This window comes from Zosterops lateralis (assembly GCF_965231275.1).
Source record: "Zosterops lateralis genome assembly, chromosome: 9".
NCBI classification, from domain to species: Eukaryota; Metazoa; Chordata; class Aves; order Passeriformes; family Zosteropidae; genus Zosterops; species Zosterops lateralis.
This window is the reverse complement of record NC_139769.1, coordinates 27,266,408-27,280,196: the sequence shown is the minus strand read 5'-3', so window position 1 is coordinate 27,280,196 and position 13,789 is coordinate 27,266,408. Positions and strand designations below refer to the sequence as shown.

The following is a 13,789-nucleotide window of genomic DNA, read 5'->3' as shown; positions in this document are numbered from 1 at the left end:
GTGAGACTCGGTGAGGGGCCTGGGTAGACCAGGAGTGAGAACAGAGAGGATGAGGAGAGCTTCATCCCCACCTTCCTCAGCATGGGAATGACCAGAATGGATGGAGATGGAGCTTGTAAAGTAACTGCTGAAAAAGCCAATGCTTCAGCTTTAGCAAAAAACTCCCAGTGATAACTTCTCAGACACTTTCAAACTTCTCTTGGTTTTCCCACCAGGAATCAGTTCTTTAGCACAGTTTTGCATAGATGCAGAGGCCCAAAATGCACAAAATCTGGTTTCTGCCTTCCCACTCCCTCCAGCAAGATAAACAAACCAAGACTCATTCCATCAGATCTTGCAACAATACCTCAAAAGCCACCTGAGGATAGTGGCACAAAGGTACTCAACAAGAAGATAAAACCCCCAGAATTCAAACACAAACTCCCAGAGGAGAGCAGTAACCCTGGGTGCCCACATGCCCTGAGGAGACCATCCATACCTGTAGCACTGATGGCCACATCCCTCCTGGTGCTGCAGGAGGCAGGTGGTGAGGGGGCCAGAGGAGCCAGGCTGAGCCAGGGTCCGCAGGGCCACGGCTGCAATGCCCACCAGGGGAGAGGAGAAGTTGAGAAACACTGAAGCCACCTGAGGGGGCGGGTCCTGCTGGCTGTGGGTCACATTGATGATGAGGGGGTTGTGCTGACACGACAGCTCGTGCATCCCTGTGAGACAAGGCAAAGAAAGAAGTGACCGGCCCAGCTCCAGGGATTTCCTTTTGGTTTACATCTGCTCCCCCCACATGCCAACAGACCAGCCTGGAAGGCAGAAGATCTGCAAGGGGCAGGGCAGGGGACAGCAGTGAGGCATCAGAGCCATGGCTCTGGGTGTCCCTGTCGGTGTCACAGCCCACAGGTGGCTCACCCAAAGAGTGGTTCTGTCCATCCGTGTCAGTTAGCTGGACGGTGACCAACGGCTTGTGCCGCTGGCTTGGGACACTGCCAGAGGAGGCCAGGAAGAGCAGGACAGAGGTGGGCACTGCAGGTCTCTCAAAGCAAACCTAGGAAAGAGGGAAGGAGACACTCTGAGAGCAGGCACACCAAATACAGCTTCTCAGAGCCCATACAGGCAAGAAAGAGCGAGCAGTAGGACAGCAGGAGCAGGCATAAGGGGTCAGAGACCTTGCAGGGCTGCAAATGGCTGCAAAGGTGGAAAAGAGGAAGGAAGGGAGTCAAAACAGTCCTTTCCCTCTGAATTTCCCTTCTTCCTTTCACAAGTTTTCTCCTCATGTATTCAGTCCCACCTTGACATAAATTTAGGGGATCTTCACAGCACTCTGATTTGCTACTCTTTATATTGAGTGAGACCTGGATAACTTCCTTCCTGCTCCCCCTTCACCAGGCTTGGACTCCCACCCCACACAGAGCTGGCCAGGCAAGTGAGGCACCCAGAGAAAACAGCTACCAGCCTTGCCACCCAATATTTCCAATTAAAAAAAAAAAAAAAAAAAAAAAAAAAAAAAAAAAAAAAAAAAAGACAAAAAACAAAACAAGCCCAAAGAATGTCCCCAGTACCCACTGCGACAGCAAACTGTCCACCAGCCAACACGTGGAAAGATTTGTGGGAAGAAGCCCTGTCTGCTAGGAGAGCCAGCAACTTGCTACTTGTCTACAACCCTGAAGGCAGCTGGAAGTAGCTGGGAAACTCATGGCATCAATCATGGCAGAACAGATGTTCTTTGGAAGTAAGAAGACAGAAATGTTTTTCTCCCCCACCCTGGTGCCCCCCCTTCCCCCCAGTGCCGAGATGTGTTTTGATCAAGATCCGCCCCATGCAGTGTTTTTGTGGAATGCTGGCGTGGTGGAAGCTCAGAAATTCGAGGCAAAGGTGTATTTGGAAAGAAGACAAGTCCTGGCTGGCCAGGCACAGCCCAAGGAGCAGACTGTGGGAACGGAGGGGACAACCATGCAATCTGTGATGGCAGCCTAGCCTCAGGCTGGTTTTTGCCACGTCAGGCATTGTTCACACATGGGAACAGGAGAAAACCTTGGGCTTCAGCCCAGGGGTCCCACCCTGCAGGGAGGTGCTCATCAGCAAAAGCCCCATGAGCAAGGTCCCACTGCTGTCTCCTTGCTCTCTCAGGCAGGGCTTTCTCACTTACAGGGTTGCCTGGCTGCAAGGAGTGGAGCAGAGGGCTCAAATGTTTTTATCTGGTATATCCACACTGTCTCCCCCTTGGTGAGGTAAGTGGGGGAAAAAGGAAAAGAAACAGGAAAGCAAGAAGGGAGGAAAAGAACGAGAGAAGAGCCAGCAGTGCTCACAGACAAAGAGCCCCCCAAGACAGAGCTATAGCTGTGAGGTCTCAAGGACCTGGATGATTTTAACCCAACCTCCAAGTGTGGTTCCTCAGGGGAGGAGAGGTAGTTGAAGAAGTCAGGTGAGGCTTTCTCTGGACTACAAATCTTGAGGTGGAGAGTTCAGTCTCCCTTCCTACAGTGCATCTTTGTGAGGATGAAAGGCACTGGCCCCAAGCAGCTGCCTTGATTAACGTCCCAATCCTTTTTCAATACATATTATGTGCTTGCCCACAGCAGGCTATCTTCTTAATTTTTCTCCCTCGCTCTCCCTCTTTCTTATTTAATTTCCTGCCTGACACATTCTGACTTGCTTACAAGTGATTTTGATGTCTTTCCTCATCAGGTGTATTAAAAACTGAAAACAAAGCATGGCTGGAGATCTGCAAATTGTAACAAATCTCATGTGCAGACAGACTCAAGAGGCCTGGCAGGTGCTCCATTGAGTGGCACAGACACACATACCTCTTGCTCCCAACCAAATTATGGCATGACAGTGAGCATAGTAAAACACTGCACTGCTTTTCCAGAGCAGTTGTGGATCCCTGGAGGCATTTAAGATCTGCCAGGGCTCTGAACGACCTGATCTAGTGGAAAGTGTCTCTGTTTATAGCAGTAGGGTTTGAACTTGAGGGTGTTTAAGCTTCTTTCCAACCATAACCATTCCATAATCCTTTGACCCAGCCATTCCCCTTGTTCATTGGTGCCACCTCTTCAGAAATGCTGTAGGAAGTGATTCCTACCATCTGATGAGTTTTGTGGTGCAGCTCTAACCCAGGAGACACAGGTGGAACAGCTGTAAAATGGCCCTGGGAGCTGGTGGGCACCAAACACCTCATGCACATGGGTACACATGTGCATCAGCAGCACCATTCCTGTCAGGGCAGGCAGCTCTGCTAGGCAAATTGTCAACAAAAAGCCATCTTTCCTAACCCAATATGTTACCAATCAGGCCAACTGTTTAAAAAAAAAAAAAGGCGTATTTATTACTAGTCCATAAATAATTTTATGGGCGGAAAATAATAGCACTCCTAGAGAGAGCACGGAGAACCAGTAATGAAAGTCTTTAGTATAAACATCCATGGAGGAAGAGAAGTGACCACAAGTTCCAATAAAACTGTAACATGTTTTAACCCCTGCGGAGAAATGGAAAGCAAGCTTTCATCTAGGTGAGGCCGAGGGGCAGGATTACTGCTTTCCCTTCAGCAAAGAAGAAAGGAGGAAGGTTTGTCATGGCCAGAGACTGAAGCCACAAAGTGGGTTGTGAGCACACAGACAAGGAAGAGAGGGAAAATTAGAAGGAGGTTAAAGGAAGTTGTTTTGGAGAGACAGAGGACCTCAGAGCAGTACACCCAGTTTATTGACTGAGGTTTGATGATTCACCCAGTTGTCTGAGCATCTGAGGAAAGAGGCCTTCTCTAGAGAACCTTGGACAAAACAGGGCAAGCTGCCCCTCAGAGTGCAGAGGCAGCAGCATGCCAGAGCCTGGCTTTCCAGCAACACCAGGCAGCAGCCACAAAACCTCTATACTGTGCCTGTGGTCAGAAACCCAAGGCTGTAAAAATCCCAGCGGCCTGACCCTCAGCCCTCCTCTGTCCTTCTCCTCTACCTGCTGGGACCAAGGGGTTTGACCCTCTAGCAGCAGCCCCCAAGCCCCTGTTGAGCTGCAGGACCAGCATCCTGGGGCACAGAAGTGCCAGTTCTGGTCTGGAGTTATCAGAAGGACCAGCCACAGCTGGCTGCTGTGGGCTTGGGGTGCTCAGGACCCCTCAGGATGGCAGAGGATATCCAGCTGCCCTCTGCTGCTCTTCCTAGCCATGGGGAACAAAGGCAACCAGGACTTTAAGCACAGCCTGTGCCTAGCATTTGGGGGTTTTAAAGCACAGCTTGGCTGCAGGGGAGAGTCAGGAGTGAGTTGTTTCTCAGCCTCCAGGCATCTCTGTGGTATTTTGGTTTCATGCACAAGTCCTTCTGGCAATCTGCCCCAGGATGGGTTTGCTGTTCACAGTGGGAATGGGGCAACTATGTAAGATCCAGATACAGGTATTTGGGGATTTACAAAGAGTGCAGTAGCATATGGAGTACTATGTGAGCAGTTTTAAAGGTTGCTGTAGCTCCTACAGGACAGAAAAGGAAGGATTTTGTCACCACAGCTGGATAAAGACACACAAAATCCTTTGTGCCCGACCACACGCCCTCACTTACCTTGAGCCAAACTCCCTCAGCACCCAAGAGCATCTTCTCATTTGGGTCCTGAGCATTCTCTTGGCTGGAGGCACAGGGAAACCAAGCAGCTTGCAGAAGGTCCTTTGGCACCTCAGGAAGGTGGGATTTACATACCTGAAAAGAGATTTATTTCAACCCAGAAGGTTACAAGGAAAAGAGAGAAAAACAGCACCTACAAAACTTCAAGGAAGATTCAACAAATGTTGAGAAGGACCCCAAGGTGGCTCCTAGCATGAAGACAGTTTGGATGTGGCTTCTTAAGTGACATCTCACTGCCCACACATGTGTACAGAAGACTTTTGCTATTTTGGAGTGCTGTAAATGTGTTGCTTAAGCATCTCATGGTGTCTTGTGGGGCTGAGTAACAAACAATGAGCCAAGCTGTGAGCTGGTAGGTGAGACCACAGCATCCTGATTTTGGCTGGGCTCATGAGATACAAAGGTGTGATTCATTTGCCTGAATGACACTCTTCCATGCCCTGTGGCATCCCCACAGGCCTGGCAGACAAAACCTGGGAGGTACAGGTGTCATTGTAAAGGAGCAGACAACTGAGCCCAAGGCACCTCATTAGACATGTGTATCTGGGCAGTTTAACCACGCTGCAGGTCTCAGGAAGACCGTTCCTCATATCAAGTCAGTAGAAACACACGTGTAAAAAGGCTAAATATGATCTCTTTACATATTTCTTGCCTTTCTTCAGCCTGCTAGGAAAGAACATACACACCACGTTAACACCAATCAGGCAAAATCCCCTCCAGGCTCTGCTCCAAAGCCCATATGAAAGATGGGAATTCTCCCATTGATTTTTCCCTGGCTTCAGATCAGAGGGCTTGGGAGCAGTACAGATGCTGGTGTGTGTGTGTGTGATTTCATCCTTTCAGGCCCTGACCTTATAAGGTATTAGACTGACAGGATTTTTTAAGCCAACAGTGGGACAAGTCACACGCTCCAAGTGGAGCATTTGGCTGGTGGGATGGGGTGGTCTCTGTTCAGTGAAATGCATGGCTGGGGGAGGTGCTCCCTGCCAGGATGAAGCACCTCTCCATGAACTGCAGTTCCTGAACTCAGGGACTGATACAAGAGGAGTGAGAGAAATGCCTGGGTCTTCCACTCAGTCCCTAGTTGGAAAGGTAGGAATTGATGAATACTTCCAGACCTGGCTTTGTTTGTGCCTTCCCCAGCACCGACTTTGCTAGAAAAGTTTGGGTGGTGTTTTTTTTTTTTTTTTTGTTGTTTTTTTTTTTTTTTTTTTTTTTGGTTTTTTGTTGTTGTTGTTGTTGTTGTTGTTGTTGTTGTTGTTGTTGTTTTTTGTTTTGTTTTGTTTTGTTCCATGTCTTCACTCACCTTCACTACAGGCTCTCCAGTGACTAAGGAAGCAGGGCAGGACTTTGCATCCTGTTGGGAGGCGTAAGCTCTCACTGCCCACAGATCCACATATCCCTCAGGAGTGTGTGGGCCACAGTCCAGCATGCTGCTTGTCTTCTCAAAGGGCTCACACACACCATCCCCATCATGAACATAGCACAGGCTTGGCTCCCCTGCAAGGAGAACAGGGATGAGCTGCTTACAAACCAGGCCCCAGGCACATACACCCTTCCTCTTGTTATAAGAGGTTTGCTGTCTCATTAGCCTGGGGTTTTTCCCACCACAAGGGCCTGACAAGATCACACATGGATCACTCCAGCTGTTGTGATGAGGTGTGTGGCTCTCTGCTCTAAGGAGCAGTGTGAATAATGTACAGTTTTGACTCCTGCCTCAGAAGGAGTCAATCCATTTAGACCCATCTCAATCCAGCTGGACTCACCAATACAGTTGAAGCCTTTTTCCTTTTTACACTTCCTGGAACAACCATCTCCATCCAGCAAGTCCCCATCATCACATTCCTCCTCCAGGCTCCTAAAAGGGCAACACCTTGTTGTATTACTATCACCTTTGACTCAACAGCCCTGTGCTCCTGCCCAGTAATGAGTGAAGGTCCCTTATCTTGGTTCTATTTCCACAGAAGCAGTTGAAAAGGAAGAACCATACAATTAGATGGAGAAAACACCTTGCCAGGGGATAAAAAGAGGTTAAAGCCACAGCATTTGGAAGCAGACATGATTGTACTGTGACTTTGCTCTAACACCTGAGGCAAGAATTATGGGAGAATAGAAGAAGTAGAGAACTAAGCATGAGGAAGACCTGTTGCTGGAGAAGGCAGGAAATTCTGAAATGGGGCTGGGGTTTCAGTGGGAGCTGGAGAGGAGGCAGGAAAAGGGGGGAGACAGAAGGTTCTTCCTTTCTCTTTCCCCACGCTGCTAAGAAAACTGGTTTCAAATGAAAGCGATCCTGAGTATCCTGGAAGCTGAAGTCTGAAAAAGCTCACATATGGGAATCTGAAATAATTATCTACCAGGCAGAGCAGGTGAAGCATTGGGCTCTCTCAATGTAGAGCTGGTGCACCCCTCATTATTTGGGGTCTCTGAACAGAGACTGGACAGCTCTCCAAATACACCACACTGTGTGGGACTGTGCTTGCTGCAGAACCTACTCCTGCAGGGCCCTGTGCAAAAAGTTACACTGCCCACTTCCAAAGGCAGATCCTTTGGGCTGGACTCTGCAACAGCTCACTGTGATGGGCCAGAATCCAAGCACTGGAGTCAAGAAGAGAGGTTGTTTGGGTTGGACCCCTCATGCAGACCATGCCTCTCAAAAAGCCCATGTCCATCTCCTATGCACATGACATTTTACAAAACACCAGCTCTACAGCTCAGTCTGCTGGAGAGATTTTGTGCAGCATCTTCAGCCATGTACCAGTGCATGGAGGACCCACTTGCTGCTTCCCTTTGGGGCAGGATGACCTGACAGCTTAAAGAGCCTCATCTGAGAGCCTGAGTTTTTCAACTTACGTGGTCACCTTCCCATCCCCACAGTAGGGTGTTCCATGGACGTGGATGAGTGGTGGGGAGGCTTCTCCTGAGGTTGCCCCAGAGACTACCTGCACCTGGTAATGGTACATCTGCCCAGGAGTGACTTCCCTGCAGGAACAGAGAGAGCCTGAGGGAGCAGCAACATCTGCAACATTGAGGTTTGCTCATCACAGCTATAGACATCACATGTATATATCCTCGCAGTATCACAATCTCATGTGTCTTCATAAGACACAGACACATCAGGAGCCTGTGGGAAGAGCCTCTTTTAGGTCACAGTGCTTAATTCCTAAAGATCTGAGCTGGGGAGAAGTGGCATTAACTTGAGTAATCATTTTACTTGTTGCATTGATGGGGAATGTCATTCTGATCATTCTGATTTTCAGCCTTCGGATTGTTTCCATATTTCTACTGGAGCTTTTCACGCATTTACCATAAACAAAAGTAGACTGTTCACGCATTCTTCTCTGTGATGGACTGCTGGTTTGACCACTGGGGTCAGAGGGGTGTTCCTCTCGTCTCCCAATCCTTGATCAAATTCCAAATCCTATTTAAACCCCAAATCATAACAAACTTTCTCTTTCTCTCCTCACTTCTCAACGCGACAGGTGAGTGTCGTTCTTTCGTGTCATGCAGTGTGACAGGGGAAATGCAATTTTACGGGTTGTACTGATGGGGAAAATGTTTCTGGGCTTAATAAGCTCCCTCTAGTTAACCTGGGCTAGTGGACAAGGGTCATGCTGGCATGGTGGGTCTGCCACACTCTTGCTCAATTGCACTGGATGCAGTAATTCCCAGAGCGGCAGGGACAGGAGGAAAAACAAAACAGAAACAAAACCATCCAGGGGTTCACAAGAGAGAAGACACAGGGAGGTGATCACACCTGACTCAGCCACCCCCCAGCCCAGGACAGAGCCAGAGTGCCCAGTGACTCACGTGTCGGTGAAGTGGCGGTGTGGCTGCAGGGGAGTGGCCGGGGACCCGTCTGCAAACGGGGGCTCACGGAGCACCCGGTACTGGATCAGTCTGCAGGCTGAGCACAGCGAGCTGTGGGGCCTGGAGGTCAGCAGGGCTGTGTCTATCTCCATCCTCTCGTCAAAGGTGTAGATTTTAACTCCAGACATCTTTCTAGGGATATTGAGCTTCACAGTAAAGGGGACGTCGCAGAAGGTGTCCAGGGGGCCCAGGTGGATGGACTCCCCCTGCTCTGTCAGGATTTCAATGTCAGACAGGGCCTTGGGAGAGCCCGTGGAGAGGTACGTGGTCCAGAGGGTGAGGGAATCAGGGTAAACGGGGTGCAGGAAGCGCAGCTCCAGGATGCAGCCATCCGGCTGGGGACATGGCACGGTCATGTTCATGTCATACAGGTGGAGCTCCGGGCTCCAGGCCTGCAGGCTGGGCTCACAGGGCTGATCCACATCTGGAGGACCTGGGACAAGGAGGGAGCTGGTGAGAACCAGGGGACAGCTGGCTTCACTGGAGACCCATGGGGTGATCTTCCCTGTTGGTGTTTACACCTCTCCAGGGTATAACTGCACACCTGTGTGGGTTTGCACACACTACTAGGAATGTCCTAGACCTGGTGGCACCTGCCTTAACATCCTGGAAAGCAATAAACCCCACTGGTCTCCCAGCTCCTGGGTATTGGACATAGACACAAGGCTCAGCAGACCTAGTGTCTCACAGGCCTCTCAAATGGGAACACTGGTATCCCACACTGCAGCTGCAAACATCTAAGGACAGCCTAGACACAGCTGAGGAACGTGAAGCTTGCTCTGTAGCCTCACAGGGGCAGAAACTTTGCCAAGGGCACCTTAATGCTCCAAGCAGAGCAGAGACTGAAGCTTTGCACAAGCACATGCTGGGACAGGTCATAGCCATGAAGGGACCAGGTCCAAAGCAGGGTTGGAAGGCTGTTTTCTAGAAGAACCTCCAGGACAGTTCCCAGGCCAACCTCAGAGCCCCAACATGCCTCCCCTGATGGTGGACTAGCAGTCAGCAAGAGAAATGGAGTGCTGGCCTTTCAGACCCAGAAAGGATCACTGGAATTTATCATTCTGTAGTAGAATTACCCTCATCTTCATTAGCTACTGGAAGTATTTCTAAGGGCCCAGCAGATATTCAAAGCCTTCACCCAATTAACACAAGTCTAAAAGTTTCTGAAACCCACAAACCCACTCTCTCATATTATCAGAGCAAACAAACAGTTGTGACAACTACAGACACACAGAACCACATCCTCTGGCTCTGCATGGCACAGCAGCAGCACATGCATCCCACACAGCCCCCAGGATCAGCTCCCCATGTCTCCTGCCTCCTCTACCCTGCTCCTGGAGGAGCTGAGGCAACAAGAAAAGCCCAACAGCTCCTTTGGCAACTGAGTGACCCTGGAAGTCACCACTCTGCCCACAAGGTGGGTCTCCAAACCAACATCTGGGTCTCAGCACAAGAGAAGTTGTAACTCCTGGGCTAGGGAGGAATGGACTGCCCAGGGCTTGGCATAGACACAGTGGGACTCAGCACAAAGCTCCTCTGCTCTCTTTGGAGAGGACTACATTAAACTCTGTGAATATCCCTGAGGTTTTGAATGAGGTTGCAAGATCTATATTTTAAGGCTGATTTAAATTAAATGCTCCTCCTTTTGGTCAGCATCTCTCAACAACATTTGTCTGAATGATTTGGGTTAATATTGGGATGCCAGCCCATTTGTCCAAAGCATCTGGCCATTACCAGGTTTTTCTGGGCACCAGGAAGCCCTTCCTGCACTACAGAACCCTTGAAAAGGAAAGACAAGTGATGCTCTAAAAGAAATTTAAAAAAATATATTCTTTTTATTGTAGCAGAAAGGTTCTGTCTGGGGACTCATAGAGAGGAAAAGAAGGGAGACATTTACCTTCTGCTTCTTCTGGGGTCCAGTAGCCAGAGGAATCACAGACCCGGGGGGAAGAGGCCTCGTGCACGAACTGACGGAAGGTGCCGTCCTCAGCACAGCTGTCACACAGTGTGTCCTGCTCCCTGCTGACAGAGCACACACCTGCCATGTCTAAGGAGGACCAGGTAACTTCCCATCCACATCCGTCCAGGTGGGACTGGACAGGAAGTTGGAGAAGCAGAGCTAAGGTCTCAGAAATTCCCTGGGTAGATCATCCTGCTTAGAATAAGTTTCTTCAAAGACAGGGAAATACAAGTGCCTGTGGGACAGGCTGGATTTAATCTCTCCTCTTCTCCATGCTCTCTGGGCAGTCTTGGATGAACAACCTGTCCTGTCCCCCCCAGTCAGAGCTAACATATCCCACATGTCCAAGGGCAATGCCTCTGGACTAGAGTGGGTGCAATTAAGGCACTCTGCTAAACTCAGAGTCAGTTTTTGGCTTTCGACATTATTGTAATACAAACCAGTCACAATAGTATCAATTCCTGTGCTCTCCAGAAAAGATAAAAGCACTTTTCTATGATAAGGGCCAGCCTCAGCCACTTACCTCCTTCTCAGAGGATGCAGGACTGCCACAATGGATCAGCTCCTGAGACAGTTATGAGTGACACCGTGGGATGGTTCCAAAGTGTCTCCCTTCTAGACCCATGTTTTCCTACTCCCAAATCACTCCATTCCCCAACAAAGCAATTCATTTGGATGACTCAAGGCTACCCAGCACTCAGAGCCTCTCCTGCCTGTGGGATGACATGCATGTGCTCTTGCTAGTCCTGAGCAAATCTTGTTACTCCCAAGCCAAAGGCCTATTGTAGAGAGCACCCATTCTTTGAAAAGTCGGCAAACACTGACCCAAGAGTGCCTCAACTGCCATCAAACAACATTTTCCTTTTAATTATAAAGGATACCTTTATGAGGCAGCTTCAAAATAAGTTCAAAAGCTCTTTATGTATGTGCTTATGATCCCATAAGCAAAAAAACCAAAAACTCTAAAAATTAGGTCTCACCACCTAAAACCTGGTGGAAACTGAAATTTTTTAGCAAGAGGGGCTGCTGAATAGAGACACTGGTGGTGTATCCAGGTCTTAGTGGCCCCCTCAGTGGGGAGAAGACAGACATCCACCCAACACTCATGGCTGTGGCATTGCTCACCAGCCAAACAACTCTGGCTCCTTGGCTTTAAAAGTTTCCTGACTTACCCCCAGTTAGCTGCTCTGTGAATCCATGACAGCGCTGGGAACAAAACCCAGCTCTTGTGGTTCCAGCTCCCTGCCTTAACCACAAGGCTGCATTTCCTCCTGGTAAATAGCTACTTTATACAATAAGTGCTAAATGAAGCTCATTTTTCATCCCCTGATTGCACTCTGGGGTTTTAAGAGCTGGCTTGGCCTCCTGATGCTCCTTGGCTTCTCCCGCTCGCACCCCGAGCGTGGGGAGCTCAGGAGCTGCCAGGGAGTCACCACAGCAGCCTGGCTCTCGTGTCTGAGGGCTCTGCTGGGGACCACCAGGGTGAGAAGGGGATTTGGGGTGCACACCACAGAGATCCCTTGTCCCTTTCTAGCAGGCTCAGGCCCGTGGCAGGCGCAGCTCTCTCACCTCTCGTGGATGACCCCGCTGATGGGAGGCAGCCAGTGGATGCTGAGCGAGTCCTGTGTCTGCCCGGTGACCATGGGAGGGATGGGGATGGGCGCCGGCTTCTTGCTGTGTCCCCAGCGCTGGTACACCAGGTCCAGGTAGCAATGCATGCGGGCCACCTGGTTGGGGGTGAAGCTGTTGGTGCACTCATCGTCTGCGGGAGAAGAGGGGCCGGGATGAGGGCTGGGGCACGGCGACCGGCCCCTTTCCTCCTGGCCAGACTCCTTCGGGGACTGCCCGGGAGGGCTGGGCGGCAGCAGCGCGCGGTGGCGGCTCGGCTGCAGGGGCTCTCCGCTGTCGTGTGTCGCCAAAGCCACCAGATGGCACTGCCTCAGCAGCTCCGGGCCCTGCACCTGCCCGGCCCCGCACCTGGGCAGCGCCTGCACCGCGGGACACGGACTGCTCCCCCGGCCCTCCCAGCCTCTGGCACGCCTTGGGGAACCGAGCCAGAGGGTTAATAATCAATAACAACAATAATAATAACAGCAGCTTCAGGACCGGAGAACAAAGGCACGCACAGACAAGAGCAGCCTTGGTGCATGTCCAGGGATCCGCTGGCAGGAAGAGAGCCATGGACAGAAATAGCCTGAGGGAAGAAAGCGGTTAAGCAGCTACTACAAGCACTGCCTGACACATCCCAACACACCAGGAGAGACCCCCTGTTGGTTAGGGAACGAGGTAAGGCCCTACTGATGGAGGGAAACCCAAGTTTTAAGGAAGGTGAGCCCTTATGACTCCCAACAGTGATTAGTCATTACCTGTGTAACTCATGTAGTTGTTGAAGGGTGTCCCTGTGAAATGTGTCTGGCCACAGGTGTCATTGGTGGGGTCTGGATCCCGACAGAGTTTGCTCTTTGGGGTGGGGGCAGTGTCAGCACAGAGGTCTCCTGTCTCCATGGATGGAGTGGTCTCCCTGCAGGGATCCTCACAAGACTCCCGCTCGCTCACTCCCTTAAAGACATGGTACAGCCCCAGGACATGTCCCACTTCATGGATCATGGTGTTGGTGTGGCCCTGCATCCCGTAGTAAGCAGGGTTGAGGACAACTCCACCTGGAATTGCAAGTACAGAGAGCATCATTCCAAGAAAGGGACAGTGGATGTTCGTCATGACTCACCTGTAAGAAGTAAAACTCCTCTCATTGTGCTTCCAGGCCACAGATGAGGGGCTAGATGGAGATCCAAAGATGGACATATTCAGCCTCTCATAGGATAGGAAGAGGCTCCTTTGTCCTCTTGGATTGGGACAAGGTGGGTGGTTCTTCTTCCCCTCTTACCACTTTATTCCTCCCTCAACATCTTCAATAATTTCCAGCTACTGTTGCCCTCTGCATCTTTTTGCACAGCTGTAATTCAGTGTCTGCTTTGGATCACACAGCTCCTAAGAAACTTTGGAGCCAGAGCACCAAATTGAGCCATGCTGTGACTTTACAGGGATCATCTTTTGAACCAGAGGACAGAAGCCCTTCCCTGACCCTAGACAGATGTCTAAGGCAGGCCAGCTCCCATGGAAGGTGAGGACAATGAAGTGCTGAGCAGAATCCTGACACACTCAGCTGTGCCAGCTTCAGCACAAATCCACATGGATGTTCAAGTGCACTACCTCCAACCTCTGCAGAGAAATCACCCATGATCTATTGCTTCAACCTCCAAACCAGACTCTGAGGGGTAAACTAAAAGTCTCAAGAGGCACTGTTGAAATCCACTAAGCTTCTACCACAAACCTGACCCAAATTCAGTGTATTTTAGAGTGGGATTCC

At 50.3% G+C, this 13,789-nt stretch overlaps 1 protein-coding gene across 1 annotated transcript in view; it reads right to left on the bottom strand.

The window, feature by feature from the left end:
• The window catches only part of PAPPA2 (pappalysin 2), an 88,274-nt gene that overhangs the window by 39,827 nt on the left and 34,658 nt on the right, over window positions 1–13,789 (bottom strand). The window contains exons 4-13 of the mRNA XM_083868057.1: window positions 12,789–13,082; window positions 11,992–12,184; window positions 10,360–10,481; window positions 8,403–8,895; window positions 7,446–7,574; window positions 6,362–6,453; window positions 5,902–6,095; window positions 4,536–4,670; window positions 901–1,036; window positions 479–701 (exon numbers count right to left, since the gene is read on the bottom strand). Coding sequence (XP_083724183.1) covers window positions 479–701; window positions 901–1,036; window positions 4,536–4,670; window positions 5,902–6,095; window positions 6,362–6,453; window positions 7,446–7,574; window positions 8,403–8,895; window positions 10,360–10,481; window positions 11,992–12,184; window positions 12,789–13,082 — 2,011 coding nt within the window. The remainder of the gene's footprint in view (window positions 1–478; window positions 702–900; window positions 1,037–4,535; window positions 4,671–5,901; window positions 6,096–6,361; window positions 6,454–7,445; window positions 7,575–8,402; window positions 8,896–10,359; window positions 10,482–11,991; window positions 12,185–12,788; window positions 13,083–13,789) is intronic.